The sequence below is a fragment of the Trichomycterus rosablanca genome, chromosome 22, assembly GCF_030014385.1.
Source record: "Trichomycterus rosablanca isolate fTriRos1 chromosome 22, fTriRos1.hap1, whole genome shotgun sequence".
Classification (NCBI taxonomy): Eukaryota; Metazoa; Chordata; class Actinopteri; order Siluriformes; family Trichomycteridae; genus Trichomycterus; species Trichomycterus rosablanca.
The window spans coordinates 16,197,799-16,216,485 of NC_086009.1; the positions used below are offsets into that span (position 1 = coordinate 16,197,799).

An 18,687-nucleotide genomic window follows, 5' to 3' on the forward strand; every position below is an offset into this window, starting at 1 on the left:
GAAATGCTTAATTCGTCTCTGCAATTTTTCATGACTTGGTACAAAAGTTAAAACACATAGTGGAAGAGTAGAATTTATTAAACTTACAAAGTGTTTTATTAGTGATTTGTAGAAATGTAATTCCATGGACAAAAAATTCATTCAATTATAGTTGCTTAGACAATTTACAGTATACATATTTATTTACAGATTTATATATTGTACTTATATGTAGTCAAGTTTGCCTTTTCCATTCATGTGCTAACAGTAATCAGATATCCTTAAACCTTATCTTAAAAACAAGGTCATTTTGCAGACAAGCAAATAAAACGACCAAAATGAACAATAGACCCTAAGTGGTCACTAACCGTTAACATGTGCAATGTTCTAGATAATTAATAGAGAAATAATAATGTACTGTATATCTCATACAATCCAGCCTTGGTTATGTAGTAAGCTGTGGGTTTCTGGGTTGGTATTTGGGATTGGAATATTACATGTCCATTACATGAACAGCAGGAAGGATTAGTGCTGTGTGGTTCCACCGACCTCTGTAGGAACAGCCTTCTCTAACCTTATAAATATCTTATTAAGTTAACTGACTAAATTACAGTTACAGTTTTAAGTACTGACTTGAGTGTGGATCTCTCTCTATCCAGTGTATATCTCTCCTCGATTCAGTTTTTTGCCCTCTGATCTGATCGTCCTAGATTTAAGGGCTTGTCATTTGTTTAAAGTGTATAATATTAATTTCTTTCTGTAATAACATTGTGTTAATTTGCATATTAATTATATTAGCCTGTAGCATGTTTTGAATACATTTTGCTTAAATATTAAGAAGCAACATAAACTCCCATTCCAACCGTCGCCAGTGCAACACACACTCCAAATGTAAACTGAATGATTGGTGATCTTGAAAGGGCTTCTAGTGGTGTGGTAGGTCCAGCGGTTCCACTTTGACCTAAACAAGTACAAACTAAAATTAGGGCAACATTTTATTTACCTTAAATTGTATGTTCTAAAGGGACACAGTGCTTACCGGAGTTCTCTTCTGTTATGCTCAGCATTTTCTGAAGGTCTTCAAATACCTGTTTGAGGAAACCACAGGCATTTGAGATGCATCAGGTACTAGACAGATACATTTCACATCTGATGTGCAGTTATGATGGTTAGCTATAAGGTTATTGGGGTCTTTGTTAAATATGGGTGGACAACAGCCCCCATACTTAACTACTTTTTTACAACTTGTTTAATAACAAAAAAAACTATGGTTTTCTCATGTGACACCAGCAAACCAAAATACACCAGCAGTGCCTTATGTGATACTTACCTCGATGTTAAACTCGAAAGCCTTGACCGCTTCGTCCAATACACTCCTGCGCTCCTCCTTGTTCAGTTCAATGCTGTTCATTCTGCTCCTGTACAGCTGCTTGAAACGATTAGGACTTGTCACTCCAGGGAAGCTGAAGAAAGAAATGCCCTCTTTCCCACTCAGTCCCACTGACTTTTGGGTGATTTTTCCAAGAACCTGACCTCCCGACAGGTCTCCAAGGTAACGGGTGTAGGCATGGGCAACCAGGAGATTCGGACTGTTCCTGCCGATCTAAGTCAAAGAATAAATGATAAGTAAAACTCTGACCAGGATGAGGCAATGGAAATCAATCTATTAGCATAATTTTCTGATGTGGGAAGAAACTGGACTATCAGGACAAAAGCTATGCTGGAACAAGTACAAAAACTCGAAACAGACACCAACATGAGGTGAACACTGAAGCTAAGTCATTGGAGATATTCAACACTAACACTATGTATCTCTAACAGTGATGAATGAAAATATTTAGGTGTTAAAATGTGGCTCTCAGCTGTACCTCTCGGAGTCTCTCGGCATATTTATGTGTTGCTGCAGGTACTGTAACTTTCTTTCTCCACTGTGGACCAAAGAAATACTCAAGATCTCTCTCAAGAGACTCCAGTCTTGCCAGCTCCTGAGGAAAATAGATGGGCTCCACAGTTGGGTGGGATGAATTCCTGTCCAGTTCTTCCTCTAGTGCCCGGTAGATCTCATACAAAGAACACAGAAGAAGCTGTAGAGACAGAGTGAAAGAAATCATAAGGAAGTAAGCATGTGAATGTTCCCTTATTCATAAGAAGGGAACAGAAAGACCAAGATACCTGACTAATTCTGACCCAGTTCTTTATTTTATTTTACCAAGGTTTGAAGGGTATCTGGGGCCCTAGTGTATTAAATGGATTTAAGTCTTTTCCCAACATGTCATCATACACCTTTTTATTCATGGTTTCTTAGTTAATGTGTAATGTGAGACATCCGTCAATTTAATCCAATTTTACTGGTATGGATGTTTAAGGTGTTGGCTGTAACTACATTTGAAGCTGATATGCACTGTAAATTACAGTAAACCTAATAATTTCTTTCCTATATAATTTAATCTTAATTGTAACTTAAATTTTCTATGCACAATTACAACCAAAAATAAAATACAATGATTCCAGATTAATATCTATTTATAGTTGGTAATACGCTGAAGCTGGTGTTATGAAGAATGGGTTTATATATATTGACCTGTTTATCATTGATATCCATTGTTTTGACTGGTATGGTGTCACAGATATGTATGATCTTAAAGATATAAGTTTTGAAACTTATGTATTTTAGACATGAACTGTTGCACTAAGCTGCACATTTGCATAAAAGGAATATCTCATTTTAAAAAGGTAACATAATGCAAGTGTAAACATGTAAAGCAAAATTTTAATAGAATTTTCTTTAATAGGCTTATTGCCATGCTTAAGTCTTACCCAACTTTTTAAACACCTGATGAAACTCATAAGCTAATAATCATAACATACAGCTTTGTGTTTAAAGCCAGATCTCTGTTAAATAATTACAGAAGTCAATATTATAGCTCTTGCTGAGTATAATTACCTTATACTGGGATAGAGTGATTTGTCCTTTCTGGTAGCTGAGCATTAGCTGGGTGTTTTCAGCACGCACGTGGCTGTCTTTGGTTGCCTCTTTTATCAGTTCTGACAGATCACTGTGGATGAGCAGCAAAAACAACCAGCAGTGTTTATGTTTACCTCAAGTAACACAGCATAGTTTACTATTCAGAAACATCTTCATATATGTAATTTTCTTTCCATTTCACTTTCTGTTGTCTTGTAAAGTATTTATAAGGAATAGTACATATAATCTACGATTTGTTGAGGTTTTCTTTTTACTTGCTCATAGTTTTAGAGAACACACTGGTTTTGTACCTAAACAGTTTAATGTGTTGAAGGTTCTAAGTTTGTACAGTTAAGATGCATTCATGGGTTATTTATCTTGTGTTTTACACTCTATTATATACACTTAATCTGTTGCTGTACTACAGTAAATAGAAAGGGTTTTGTGTAAAAAAGCTGGTTGGACTAAATAGTCACAAAGTCTGACAGACACGCTCCAAAATGTTGTGAACATTTTTCCCAGAAAAGTGACATAACAGCTTTTAAAAGCAGAAAAAAGTACATTTTAATTTCTACACTTGGGTATAGGCAGTGTTTGATGTGCAAGCAAAGAGCATTTAAAATTTTTGTTAGTACTTACTGATATGTATTATTTCTTGCATCAGTTTTCTTTAATATCCTCCAGTTTTAACATGTATTTGTTGTATATAGTTTCTTATGTATACATGTTAAATGTAATAATTCTGAGAATGAATTCTTACCTGCCAGCACAGTTTGCTTCTTTAGTGTTAGTATGATTCTTTCCAGCCATGGTAAATCTTCTATTAAATTAATTCCTTAATGTTGTTGGTCTGTGGTAACCCTTGTTCTGTGTGTTTCCCACACTCTGTGACTCTTTTATATTCTCCTTTCTCCTTTCTCCTTTCTGCAAATGGGAAGTAAGAATGCTGACTCATTCCTCACACTGAGAAGTTTATCATGAGTACACATTTTAGATAAGTGTAGAAGTCAAATCTGGAACCCCATAGGTTGGATGACAAATTGATATAATGCTGATATGTCAATCTGATATGAGTTTCAAAATTAAAAATTTTTTTTGTGTCTTTAACCTGACTCAGCAAAGTGGATCCTGAACATCTGACCCTAAAGAAAGACATGTACACAAGTGCAAAACAAAGTGTTATGATCAGGCAGATTTAATTTACCTGCTGTTGGATAAAAAATCTTATTGTGTATTTTTTAAAGAAATGTTTAGTTCAGCTGTGTTGCTAGAAACAGTAATACAGAACTGACCAGTGAGAAACAAAAAATTGACCTGCCATGATTTGTTGGAAAGTAACCTTTTTTGTTGATTTTAGCTGAGTCAGTCTTTAGTGTGACTCAGCAAAGTGGAACCTGACACTGAAAAAAACATGCATACCAATGCGTGTGACAAACTAGTGGTATTAATATAACTTTCGTATGGAAGCAATGTATTCCATTTAGTATAAGAGATATTGGAGACATTTTCTTCTAATTTTACCCCACCACCTCCCATAAAATAACCTTTATGTTTAAATGAATATCTTTAAAAAGCAGAAGAAGACTGCCAGGCTATGTTAGTTCAAGATCAAAAGAGAATTAAGTTGGTAAAGTAGTCTGAAATATTTGCCATGACAATGGGTATTTTATTATGTATAAGAGTTGTTGATTTTCCCCATATATAGGCTACAGAACAATATAGGTGTGTATCAGTTAAAACACCCATCTTCATGCCACATACTGCTTACAAATTCTGATTTTTTTCCCTCTCGTTCATTTTATTTTTATAAACTGATTCATCCAGTTAAGAGATGCGATGGGTTTGATGGGGTGCCACTGCCAACTCATGCCAGGGCATTACACAGCCACTTTCTCATTTACTCACACCCTAAATTAATTTAGAATAGCCAATCTTTTTATTAAAATGGTTTAAAAGGAGAGCTAAATTAGAGCATTTGGAGGAAAGTGACATTGGCAAGGTAAGAACATGCCAGAATCATTAAGAAATCTGAAGCTCTGCAGCACCCACACCACCTGCTGCACTTTAATTTGTATGTATTTTAAGTAATTTATGGGGTGGCACAGTGGCTCAGTGGGTAGCACTGTCGTCTTACAGCAAGAAGGTCCTGGGTTTGATCCCCATGTGGGGCGGTTCAGGTCCTTTCTGTGTGGAGTTTGCATGTTCTCCCCGTGTCTGTGTGGGTTTCCTCCGGGAGCTCCGGTTTCCTCCCACAGTCCAAAGACATGCCATTGAGGTGAATTTGAAAATACAAAATTGTCCATGATTGGGTTTGGCATTAAATGTGTGAACTGATGAATCTTGTCTGTTCTGTCATGGATGTAACCAAAGTGTGTAAAAGATGACGTTAAAATCCTGATAAATAAATAAATACGTTATTTATAATCCGTGTAAATGAATCAAGTAAGTGGGATTCAACACCGAATCGATTCTCCTTCTGAATTGTAAGGGTGACTAGATGACCACGCCCTCCTCTCTTCTTATTGGCTCGGGCGACTGGCGTCATCACCAGCATTTTCCCTGCTTCAGGAGAATGTTATGGAAGGAAGTGGACCGTGTTTGAAGATGCTGATCCAGTTCACATTAAGACCTCCTGCATTGACATCTAAGGAACTGAGTGATCGATCCTGGTGAAAGGTTTGTTTCTGTTGTTTTGTGTTAAATGTGAGGAAAGTTTCAGGCAGAACCAGAATTCTTTGTGCACCCCCACTGAGATGTGCAGAGTCTCGCCGAATTTTGAGCTCTGCAGCTGGGGAAGAGCAGGGGGAGAGAAGATCAGGCCCATTATGTTACAATTTACTGGATTTATTTGTTCTTTTAGTTCTCTTAGTTGTCCTTAATAACAGTTTTATATAATAATGCAATAATAAAGATAAATAATAATAATAAAACGCTCCATAATGCACGAAAAGCCTCTACACATAATAATGTAGTCATCTGCATCAGTAAGCATGCTTTACACTAAATTTTAGTGTTGGAAAAGAGTTGTAATTAAGTCTTTAGTGCAGCACTATGCTGGCTGATCCCATCAATAATCTCTGTTCAGGAATCTAACTGTTTTAGTATACACACCAAAGTCTAGTACACATACATGCATAGTTAGAATTCATGTATAAAATCAAAATATTGTATGCAATCTTATTTTAATTTCGGCGCCATGGTGGGTAGCACTGTCACCTCACAGAAAGAAGGTCCTGGGTTCGATCCCCAGGTGGGGCGGTCAGGGTCCTTTCTGTGTGGAGTTTGCGTGTTTCCCCGTGACATGCAGTCAAGTTAATTGGAGACACTGAATTGCCCTATAGATGAATAGGTGTATGTATGTATGTGTGTGTGTGTGTGTGTGTCCGCCCTGCGATGGACACCCCGTCCAGGGTGTTACTGTGTGCCTTGCGCCCATTGACGAGCTGGGATAGGCTCCAGCACCCCCCTCCCCTTCCCGCGACCCTAATTGGATAAGCGGTAAAGACAATGAGTAAGAGAGTGTATGTAATTTTATTTTAATTTTGGGGGCTCGGTGGGTAGCACTGTCACCTCACAGAAAGAAGGTCCTGGGTTACCTTGTATAACCTTGTGAACTGACGAAACTTATGTAACGACTAACTGCCGTGTCTGTCATGAATGTAACCAAAGAGTGTAAAACATGCCAATCCACATGTATTAAAATCTGCTGTATTTCTTCTTTTGTTTGTTGATCTAGTCCTCATGGGGCCGAGCCTGTACTTGTCCAGTCTCCTGTTACTCATCGTGCTAGTTATAAGCATCTTTGGACATAACCATGGTGATAACAGCATCCATCACTATGACTACTGTGTGCTTGGGGCTGGGCCTGCAGGCTTACAAATGGGCTACTTTCTGTCCCAAAGCCAAAGAGATTACATAATTCTGGAGCGCAACTCTGGACCAGGCAGTTTCTTCCAAAAGTAAGTGATCTCTAAGCATCAAATGTTACATTTTCTTGAGCCAAGTCTTACTGAATAATTATTTGGATGACATGAGTGTGCCACAACTTTGCCTTTTCAGATATCCTCGTCATCGAAAACTCATCAGCATCAACAAGATCTACACAGGAAGGCAGAACAGAGAGTTCAACCTGCGCCATGACTGGAACTCCCTGCTAAGTGACAGGCCTGACCTGCTGTTTCAGAGAGTGAGTCAGGACCTGTATCCTGATGCTGATGCCTTTCCTAAATACCTCTCCATGTTTGAGAAGGAGCTGGGGCTGCAGGTTAAATATGGAACAGATATAGGGAGTATCCGAGCTGCAGATTTCGGAAAACATGGAAATGGAGGGTACATACTGACTGACCAGCATGAGATCAACTATAAATGCAGGTATTGTGGCAGCAGTTTGTTCTGTCACTGTTTAGCTATAGTACATTTTATGTTTCTTTATTATTTATCAGTTCTCCTCTGTTTTTCTTTAGGGTTCTGTTGGTGTCCACTGGGCTGTCAGTTCCTCAGGAAGTGCAATTTGTGGGCTCTGATTTGGTAGAAGGCTATGAGTCCATCCCAATCAATCCTGAGGAATACAAGAATCAGGCAGTGCTCATTTTGGGAAAGGGGAACTCGGCCTTTGAGACAGCGCAAAGCATTTTGGGTAGAGCCAGCCGGATCCACCTGTATAGCCCAAGCCCTGTACGATTAGCCTGGCAAACACATTATGTAGGAGACCTCAGGTAGACTATTGCTGCCATTGCTTGTTTCATTATCAGTTTTTCAGTCAGTTATGTTTTTATTTATGTCTATTTTTATCAAAACCTTAACATTATGTAAGGTTGTAAGCATCAGAAGCACCCCCCTCCCAAATGGTTCCGAAGCCATTCATGATTGGGATTCCAAGAGAGTATAATTGGCTCTGCTTTTGGGTGTGGCATTCTTGTGTTAATCAAGTGTGGCAAAACAAATCCAAACTTTTGTACTAAAAGTACTATTTGTACTATTATTGTAATTTATAAGCTATGCTGTTTGTGTTGGAAAAATTGTTTCCTTTATGAAGCTTTTGGATGGTTGGATAGCTGCTCTGAATGCACATCTAGCAAATTTGGGTGGTGGCTCCAGCCAACAGTATACCCTGGTGCATGGAAAAAATAGCTCTATTAACTCACTGTACACATACAACAAGTGCTAATGGTATGTGTTCTTAATATAAGGGTCAGTAAGCTTGAACAGAATTTAAAAATCCCAACACTACTGCACCTGATACACTCGTACCAGAACGTCACACACTATCATGTCATTAGCATGTTAGTGTCATTGCCTTTCTGGTTCATCAGCCAAACATTATCTGGTCAGTATGGATGTCCCTTGTGATTAATGAATGGGGTACAGGGGGTGGCAAAGTGTCCAGAACAACAGATTGGATTGGTTTGGATTGATTTAATGTGTCCGTGTTTGTACTAATATGTCAGTGACCTTTGATGTCCTTTATCTTGTAGGGCGGTAAATAATGAATTGCTGGACACATACCAGTTGAAATCCCTGGATGGTTTGGTGGAGGGAGGACTGGAGAACATTGCCATTGTCCGAAAGGGAAGATCGGCATTGAAAGGAAAAACTCGCAAGTCTTCTCAAGAGAAAGAGCAGTTCTATCTTACTCTCTCTGAACTTTTGGACAGCTGGAGTAACAGTAGCACAAACGTTACAGCTGAAAATCTACCTGGATACCATGATGACAACTTCTCACTACGACAGCCGTATGACCGTGTAATCCGTTGCCTGGGATTTCGCTTCAACTTCTCCATCTTTAACGGGTATGAAGGGTTTGTATAACCGGACCACATTTTTGCATTATCATACTACCTTAACATTGTTGTAGGACATAACAAAGTACTGTTTATGTACTAAGTACTTTTTTTGTTTTAGCTCCACTTGTCCACCACACAGCAGCCGTGTTCGTGGTCGGATGCCAGCTGTGACACCATGGTACGAAGTCAGGGGAAAGCAGAACATGTTCATTTTAGGAGCAGCAGCCCATTCCAGAGACTATCGCTTGTCTGCTGGAGGATTTATTCATGGATTCCGCTACACAGGTTAGCCATTCATGTTGTGATGATGATTGCTGTGATATTTCAAGCAGGTAATTCCTAAGGTAAAACTAATTCAGTCTGAATAAGCTTATAAGTACCCTAGTTGGCTTCATAAACTATTTTGGTTTTTTGCTAGTTAAACTTTGTGTGGTTTTCATTACAGTCCGGGCTGTGCATAAGATTTTAGAGCAGCGTTACCATGGCAATGTTTGGCCAGCTACCAAACTGTACACCAGTCAACTGCTTTCTTGGATTTTAAAGAGAGTAAATGAAGCCTCTGGACTATACCAAATGTTTGGGGTTTTGGGGGACGTTATACTACTTCAAGGGTAAGAGCTGATTTTCTGTCATTAATTTAAATTAATGAGCGTTGTACTTTATTGATGATGTAATACATCTCTCTGTCCACCAGCTCCTACTGTGAATATCTAGAGGGGTTTCCTGTGCAAGCTCTGCCTCAATTCTCTGCTCTATCCGGCCGAAATGTCTCTGTACATGGCCTTCTAATGGTGGTAATGCAGTATGGACTGAACCGCACCGATACACTCGGACCAGGACGCGCAGAATCAGAGTGGACCAAAGCTTGGAAGTCTAACTTCCTTCACCCTGTTATCTACTTCTACAAAACACTTCCTACAGGTTAGGACACTTGTTTGCTGTACAAGAGCCTTAGCTTAAATCGATCAAATCGTTAGACCTAGGAGCAGCAAAGTCTGGACTAAGCTGGGCTTGTTACAGTGTACCTGTTTTTTTAACAGTAAAAATGTAGTTTATGACTCATTGTTTGCGACCAAGTTATCTTATGGCCAAACTAAACCAACCTGCCTGGCCCCTAGCAGACAGGACAGCCAGGAGAGCCATATGAGTTATTTTAAAATATCTTAGCTTATGTACAACCTTCCTCGTGTTAGTAAATTAATGTACTTTTTGCAATGTGTTTCTTATACAACTTACTCCACAGGAAAAGATATGAGGCAGCGTCCGTTTGGATGGCCCCTGCCACGTCCTGATGCTGTACATCACATGGTTGAGGACTTCCTGACTGAATGGGACCAGCCGATATCTCACAGTCAGCCCCTCAGGCGCTTTCTCGAGCACTGCCTTCAGACAGACCTCAGGACGTTCTTTGCAGGTGTGTACATCTTTGGTTTGGTTGAGGATTGGTGTTGATCTGGGGGTGCTTCATCAACACTGTAATCAGGCAGATTTGTCTTTGTAAAGGATGCAAAATTATAAGATGTAAAAGCATATCCTGGAAGAAAACTTACATTCTTTGACTCTAAGAATTGGTTTTTCCAACAGAACAATGTTCCATGCCAACCAGCCAGGTCAATCAAGTTGTTCATAACTACACATTAGTTAGACATGCCTTACATATTCTGTTACTTAAGCTTTCAAGTTACCTCATCATTAACTGTTAACTTTGAGGAATTTTATGAATATGTATTCGTGTTTATGTGCAGCGTTGTGTATCATGTTTTAAGTACTCTGATGCAAGATTTCATGCAGGATTTTATAAGTTATGCGTGTATTATTACATGTTGTTTATTACAGTGCATACATTGTTACAAAAAAGTTTTTTTTTCTTCTGTTTTTACTTTTTAGAATCCTGTTTTACACTTTCCCTTACCAATCGCAACCCACCGCTCTTCTGTCGTCAAGGCTACCTAAACAAAGAAGGCATTGTGGGTAATAAGCACCTGTGGCAGCACGCCCGCGAAGCAGGGCTCATGCCGACCCATCAGGGATCTTTGGCTCCTGCCAGTGAGGGTTCATTTTCTGAACACTTGACAAATGCTGGTGCTGCAGCAACTTCAACAATGAACTTTCACCTTTAGAAGAAGCTTCATAATCCAAAGAATAAATTTATACCTTTTTGTGATATCTTTTTGATGTTAAACAATTTACCAAATATATTATTATTATTACATACTTCACTGTAAATATGAACAAAAATGGTTTTATACGCTGCTACAAATACTGATGTGTATACTGTTGGGATTGGGGTCTGTATGGAATATTAATTTATTCATTGAACAAAGTATTGTTATAATAAAACCTATTGAGTACACTTAATGCCTGCCTTTATTAAGTAAAAATCTTTACTAAGATGCAGCTTAGTCAAAATGGAGCTAGTGCTACTAAAAGTTTTGGAATGCTGTAATGTTTACCAAGAAATGGTTATTACTGTGGTCCACTGTAGTGATCACGATTTTTGTTGTACAAACTCGAAAAGGATTGATAAGCCTTTCAATGTTATATAAAAATGTCATAATTGTATCATTGTAGAAACCCTTTTCAATGTTTTTTAATGTTTCCATTTATTAACTGTTGACTAAGCCTATGAATTGGTTTTATTGTTACATTTAAAAACCATGTTTTATCCAATTTGGCACCTTATAAGATTTTGAAAAGAATGAAACAGATTAGAGTTAATGCATAACTACTGCAATTATTAGAATGTTACTGTTTTAATAAATAGGAGAGGTCACGAGAGGTCAACAAAAGCTAAGACTGAAGATGGCAAGTATCGAAGAGGATTAACAGTGATAACAGTGAGAAAGAAAGGTGGGTAGCACTGTCACCTCACGGCAAGAAGGACCTGTGTTAGGGCAGTTCTAGCCTAGTGGTTAAGGTACTGGACTAGCAATCAAAAGGTTGCTGGTTCAAGCCCCACCACTGCCAGGTTGCCACTGTTGGGCCCTTGAGCAAGGCCCTTAATTGCTCAGATTGTATACTGTGCTGTAAGTCGCTTTGGATAAAGGCGTCTGCTAAATGCTGAAAATGTAAATGTCCTGGGTTCGATCCCCAGGTGGGGCGGTCTGGGTCCTATCTGTGTGAAGTTTGCATGTTCTCCCCGTGCCTGTGTGGGTTTCCTCCAGGAGCTCTGGTTTCCTCCCGCAGTCCAAAGATGTGCAAGTGAGGTGAATTGGAGATACTAAATTGTCCATGACTGTTTGATATTGAACTTGTGAACTGATGAATCTTGTGTAACGAGTAACTACTGTTTCTGGCATGAATGTAACCAGAATAAATAAAAATCGAGTCACTTTACCCCAGGGGTACCATTAATCCACTGTGAATCCCATTCCTTTATACAGTCGTAGTAAAGTTTGATTAGCTGCTAATACTAATTTGCCAACAGTGGGCGCTGTTAAAGCTTAGAGTAATTTTGTTCTGTTTGCTTCAAAAAGTTTTATTTCAACATGACTTATAGTTAAAACCTGCACATATGTAGAAGTTTATGTATTAAACACCTATACCTGCTTACGACTTACACTTTTCCTCACAGTGTACGTTTTGTTACAGGGCATTAACGACACCGCAGCTTTCCTTAACGCTACTACGTGTCGCCTGTTTCTTATTGGCTAGAAGGTCATCAATACGCGCTCTGATTGGTTGTACAGACGTTAAGCTTAAGCTATCGATGTATCCCATGTTGAGGTATGAAACCGGCGACATTTTGGCTCTAGTGCAGTACACGACAGTTGATCCACTGAACCGTAGTGGAGCTGTGAGCTGTGAGCTGTGTTATGTCCTTACTGGAGGTTTGAATAAGTAATAAGTAAAGTAGGCCGTAACTGTGGACGTTATGCAAATCGTAGGAGCTGATTTGCGTGATGCAGGGAAACAAACTTGTGCGTGCTGAGTGAGTGACCGGGGTGAGAATGGACGCTTCGGAGGAGATGTCCAGTTCTGAGGGCGAGTACCAGCTCAGGGAATCCATACACACAGACCCGGAGAAACGCGAGGACAGAGGAGCAGTCGGAGCCGCGTCTGCTTTCAGCTTCTCGGGAATAGACACCCTAAGCGCCCTGAAGCTTAACCGAAGCGGCCATTGCGCAGAGAAAAGCCTCCGCTACCTGCACTCGCTATGGACACCCGGGGCGTTAATGCAAACAGACCCGACCGGAGGGAAAATAACCTCGAGCAGGGCGAGAAGACTCGGGAGGCTCCGGAAAAACACGGGTCCTATAGGCAAAGATCTGTATGGTATGGGTTCATTTATTTATTAGGCTTTTAACGTCATGTTTTACACACACATTCATGACAGGACAGGACAGGACAGGACAGGTAATAACTGGTTACACAAGATTCATCAGTTCACAAGTTTGTATCTCCAATTCACCTGACTTGCATGTCTTTGGACTGTGGGGAGGAAACCGGAGCTCCCGGAGGAAAACCACACAGACACAGGGAGAACATGCAAACTCCACACAGAAAGGACCCACACAGCCCCACCTGTGGATCGAACCCAGGACCTTCTTGCTGTGAGGTGACAGTGCTACCCACCGTGACACCCCGGTATGGGTGGTATGAGTACTTCTAACTCGCCAAGGGGCTCCTAGGTCTTTTTTTTTTTTCTCTCATGCTAATTAAAAACAAAGTGTCCAGTATGTTCCAGACAGATGAACACAAAGCTGAAGCAGCACTGTGTAGAATGAAATATTGGCACCGACCCACTGGACAGAGAAATTTAGTGTCTCACATAAATCAATTCAATTACAGTAATATGTATCAGAACCGGCCGATTGTCAGAACTGTCCACGATAAGTGGACAGAATATTTCAGAAACTTTGCATAAGCAAACGTTGCATTTATTTATTTAGCAAATGAACAGTTATTCAGGGTTATCCTTTCCCATTACAATGTGATTTGACTTTTTTAATAACATTTGACCATGGTTATCTTAAGGTTAACAGAAAAAACGATTAAATCATTAATTCGATTTGTACGTGGAATTGTATTGTTACACCGCTCATGCTGGTGCCTTGACCAGACAGCCATAGTTGCTGTTGTAGCATCAAATAGGTCAATCTCAAGCCAGCCCTACTTCCAGTTGTGTATGTTAAGGGCCCAGCCAGGCAGATGTCACTGCCAAACCTTAAACTTTAGAGTCGAACCTCAGCAGTGATGCACTAGTGTATTAGATTGCTTTGCCACCTGTCTTTTTATAATGGTGTTGACTCGACCGATGTCCCAATCTGAAAACAACTAGGGCTGCTGTTATAAGGTGATAAGCATTAAGAATTTTACTTTCAGGCTGGAGCATCTTTGTTTGGATTTTTACGGTGACATAGATCTGTTATTCATGGTTTTAATTATATAAAAGCATTTGAAGAAGTTTTCCTGTTTTGGTTAGAACTGTAGCACACTTATGTATGCGCACTAATATAAGAGGAAACAATGCTTGTAACAACCAAATGAAATGTAGTCTTATTGACAAGCTCTGATGATTATGCAAAACATTTTCTGTTTAACCAGTGATGTGTATCTACATGACTAATTCTATTCTTGGTTCTTTCAAATCCCTTTCAGCTGTGAAAAGACTCAGAGAAGCGGCCAATGGCAATGACATTGACACAGGTATGAAACAGGGACAAATACCTTCACTCTGTTTTCAAGTACCAGTTATTTATTTCATATTGCCCATTTTTACCAAAACAAAATTGACCTTGATTTCTTATTAGTTCGTAGGTTACTGCAAGAAGGTATTGACCCCTGTGCTGCTGATGACAAGGGAAGAACTGCTTTACACTTTGCTTCCTGCAATGGAAATGAGAGCATTGGTAGGCCTCCAATAGAGATACAATATATTATGTTTGTACGATATAATAGAATTCAACTTCAGTCATAACAGTTATTGTGTATTTCTGCCTTCTGCTTTTTAGTTCAGATGTTGATAAGCCATGGTGCAGACCCCAACCAGAGAGACAGCCTTGGAAACACTCCTCTTCATCTAGGTAGGAAAGTCCTGTTCACCCAGAAGACGGTAATTTTCAGCGGCAACCCAAATCTGGGCATTAGTGCTCAGTTATTTTGCACTTTATTGCTCTAGAAATACTGGTTCTTGCAATATGTAAGGGGTTTAAAAGTTAAATGTAGGGCTATTTTTAGGATCATTATAAAAAAAAAAAGCTGCAGCTGGGTATAACTGTATTGATTAGAATACTATGTAAAATACTATATAGATTTAATTATAAATGGCCCAATCAGTGCAATACATAGTCAGGTGTTTTAACTGATTGTGGTTTTATTGCTTCTACAGCTGCTTGTACCAATCATGTTCCTGTCATCACAACCTTACTGAGAGGAGGTAATACATACAAATATGCCTGGAAGTGAATGTAAAAAGTGCTTAAGCTCGCTTTAAATGCATTACCAAGCAATTTACAAATTCATTTTCAGGTGCCCGTGTAGATGCATTGGACCGTGCTGGAAGAACCCCTCTCCACCTCGCCCGCTCAAAGCTCAACATCTTACAGGAAGGAGAGTCAAGAAGTTTGGAAACCCTTCGAGGAGAAGTCACACAGGTTATCCTTATTAAAGTAGAAACTTACATTTTAGCAAAATTATTTCAACATTTTGTATAAATGAAGACATAAAAGTTGGTTACATCATTTGCCTCAGATGTGTTGGTGAAATACCAAAAAGAGCTATGCTGTATTTTAACTATATGGTATGATTTGTACCTGAATGGCAACATTGTGAGAAGTGTAAAGTTATTTAATGATTTTTTTTTCTGAATCCTTCAAAGGGGGGTGGACAATTGATCACAGATGTTGCTGTATGGCCTTTATTTAACCAGAGCAGTTTTGTATGTGCAACCATGATGGCATGTCAATAAGTTGCTGTCCCTTTTTAGAAATGCCCGTCGCCCTCTAAGAGACTGATAACAAAGGAACATGGAGAGAGCCATTTATAATTGTTATGACACCACATTAGATATTGGGGATGTTTAGAAGTGGAGAACACAAGCAACATTCTTTAGCAAAATTTTGTTTGTGTTTGTAGATCATTCAGATGTTACGCGAGTACCTTAATGTGATGGGGCACAGTAAGGAGCGAGACAGATTGGAGCATATTTCTACCCAGCTACAACAAACACGCACTAAAGAACAGGTAATAAACACTTACAGCACTTGAGAGGGTGCTTCATGTGGCCAAGAGTTTGTGGATGGTGTTTATTTGTACATGGCTTGTGTACTTGATTTTTGTGGGCACTCCTAGCCAGTCATGTATGTAGACTGGCCGAAAGCATGACTGGGGATATATGATTTAGTTAATACTGACTCTTATAATCTGAAATCAGACTATCAAAATGATAGTCCAAGGGACACATTTGTTGCTTGTTTTATGTACCTGTATTTGTGCTGTTAACAGGTGGATGAAGTGACTGATTTACTTGCCAGCTTTACATCTCTAAGTATACAAATGCAAAATATGGAAGACAGGTAGAGAAGAATGAACATGGAGGCTTGAGGAAATCTGAAGAATGGTTTGGAGAATGGAAATACCTGGGATATATTTATTTATGCATGACCATATGCTGTACAATTTTAATTCTTTGGTCACTTCTACAAAGAATATGACTAAGATTTGCCTCCAAACACGTGTTGTTCTCTGAATTTAAAATGTCCTTGTTTTATATTTTTCCTTTTTATGTTGTCTTTTTAAAGAAAGTACGGTTTAACGTCTGTTTAATTGTAATAAATATGTTCAACCTGTTTAGTGAATTCTCTTGTAATGATTGTGTTTAGTCCTCCATACTTTGGATGTAGAAAGTTTTCAGACCCCTTGACTTTTTTTGCAAACTTTAAGTGAAATGTGGTGGCAGGGACAGGGAGACTAGTAAGGATAGAAGGATGGATGAATGCAGCTGAATACAAGAACATCTTTAAGGAAAACCTCCTCATGAGCACGCAAATTTGGACTGGAGTGGCTTCAGGGCAAGTGTCTGAATGTTCTTGAATGGCCCAGCCAAAGCCTTGACATACAGTATATCTCATTAAACATTTGTGGAGATATGTGATAACGACATTTTTGAATTGACTGGCCCAAAATTATTCAAGTGCAGCTTTATGAACACCATAGTGAAAGTAAGCACCTTCCATTGCCACCCAATTCACCATTCATTTATTAATAAACATTCATTCCTGCATTCAGGCCTGCAACACATTCCAAAAAAGTTGGGACAGTGAAGCATTTTCTACTTTGTAATGTTGCCATTCCTTTTCACTACATTTAAAGGACATTTTGGCACAGAGGATACCAAGCAATTTAGTGTTTCAGGTTTTATTTTGTCCCATTCTTCCTGCAAACGCGTCTTAAGATGTGCAACAGTACAGGTCGTCATTGTTCCATTTTTCGCTTAAGCTTGCGTGCTTGGCCTTTTTGCTCTGAAATTCCTCCCGATTCCTTGAATCGTTTAATGATATTATGCACTGTAGAGGGAGAAATATGCAAATCCCTTCCAATCTTTCTTTGAGGTACATTGTTTTTACACATTTCAATAATTTTCTCCTGCATTTGTTGACAAACTGGAAATTCTCTGACCATCTTTGCTCATCAAAGACTCAGCCTTTCCTGGATGCTGCTTTTGTATCAAACCATGATTACAATCACCTATTGACATCACCTGTTTGAAATCACATCATTATTTAGTTTTTTTTTTTTTTACCTCATTACTAGCCCTAAATTGCCCCCGTCCCAACTTTTTTTGGAATGTGTTGCAGGCCTGAAATGCAGGAATGGAGGTATATTAACAAATGAAATGATGTTGAGCAGACAAAACATGAAATATCTTGGGTTCAAACTGTCTGCAATCAAATAAAAGATAAAAGTCAAAGTAAATGTGAGGAATACTGCATTTTTATTTCATTTGCATTTTCCACACTGTCCCAACTTTTTCTGATTTGGGGTTGTCTATTAACAACAATAGAGACTGTAGAAAACAATATTCCAAAGCATTACAACAATAATAATAAAAGTACAAAGGAAGCAAAAGATGACAATAAAAGTCAAAAGGCCAGTGATAGCTCAGTGGTTAAGGTACTAGACTAGTAAACAGAAGGTTGCCGGTTCAAGCCCCACCACCACCAAGTTGCCACTGTTGGGTCCCTGAGCAAGGCCCTTACTTAACCCTCAATTGTTCATTGTGTAAGTCGCTTAGAATAAAAGCGTCTGCTAAAAATGTAAACGTGAATAGAGATTAAAATAAACAATAACAAAAAACTTTTACAGGCAGATATACAGATGATATATAACTATTTTATATACATATGTAAATATACACAGAAGATGAAGGTAATGAAGGTAAACATTTACTAATTTCCTTAATTAGGGTTTAAATGAATTCCATAAGCAATAGTCAGAATAGGAAATTATGTTGGACTAAAACTTTATACATATTAAAGTCGTTTTAATTGCAAGGATGTTAAATGAACATTATATAGTCCAGTCTTGCTCAACTATATATATATATATATATATATATATATATATATATATATATATATATATAATATATATATACATATTTAACAGAGATGCATTATTATATTATATATATATATATATATATATATATATATATATATATATATATATATATATATATATATATATATATATATATATAATATATAATATATATATATACATATTTAACGGAGATGCATTATTATATTATATTATTATATATATATATATATAATATATATAATATATATATACATATTTAACGGAGATGCATTATTATATTATATTATTATATATATATATACACACACACACAATATACACAATACACAGAATAAAATACAGAATGAATCCACAGCCTGGAGGAGGTAAATGTGTGACTGAAGGTGTGAGACAGTGTGAGTACATGCTGTGTTG

The 18,687-nt window shown here is 38.3% G+C and overlaps 3 protein-coding genes across 4 annotated transcripts; 2 read left to right on the forward strand and 1 right to left on the reverse strand.

Moving 5' to 3' along the window:
• Positions 1–73: 73 nt before the first annotated feature.
• hmox1a (heme oxygenase 1a) lies at positions 74–12,329 on the reverse strand. 2 transcript variants are annotated; one of them, XM_063018869.1, is made up of 8 exons: positions 12,273–12,329; positions 9,964–10,200; positions 3,705–3,868; positions 2,924–3,035; positions 1,848–2,063; positions 1,310–1,582; positions 1,019–1,067; positions 74–940 (listed from the first exon to the last, which is right to left on the reverse strand). In XM_063018869.1, exons 3-8 carry the CDS (start codon positions 3,752–3,754, stop codon positions 813–815), a joined length of 828 nt encoding a protein of 275 aa, XP_062874939.1. In that variant the 5' UTR covers positions 3,755–3,868; positions 9,964–10,200; positions 12,273–12,329; the 3' UTR covers positions 74–812. The 2 variants fall into 2 exon arrangements, with proteins under 2 accessions (XP_062874939.1, XP_062874940.1); XM_063018870.1 differs by having other exon boundaries at positions 12,288–12,314.
• Positions 6,686–11,080, forward strand: foxred2 (FAD-dependent oxidoreductase domain containing 2). Its single transcript, XM_063018868.1, has 9 exons — positions 6,686–6,903; positions 7,004–7,315; positions 7,408–7,659; positions 8,419–8,733; positions 8,846–9,012; positions 9,173–9,338; positions 9,422–9,648; positions 9,971–10,141; positions 10,615–11,080. Exons 1-9 carry the CDS (start codon positions 6,686–6,688, stop codon positions 10,845–10,847), a joined length of 2,061 nt encoding a protein of 686 aa, XP_062874938.1. The 3' UTR covers positions 10,848–11,080.
• A 146-nt stretch (positions 12,330–12,475) lies between the features above and the next one.
• Positions 12,476–16,480, forward strand: ankrd54 (ankyrin repeat domain 54). Its single transcript, XM_063018961.1, has 8 exons — positions 12,476–13,002; positions 14,329–14,376; positions 14,481–14,579; positions 14,682–14,753; positions 15,059–15,106; positions 15,199–15,323; positions 15,805–15,912; positions 16,174–16,480. The coding sequence occupies exons 1-8, from the start codon at positions 12,678–12,680 to the stop codon at positions 16,246–16,248; spliced, it is 900 nt and encodes a 299-aa protein (XP_062875031.1). The 5' UTR covers positions 12,476–12,677; the 3' UTR covers positions 16,249–16,480.
• The last annotated feature ends 2,207 nt before the right edge of the window (positions 16,481–18,687 follow it).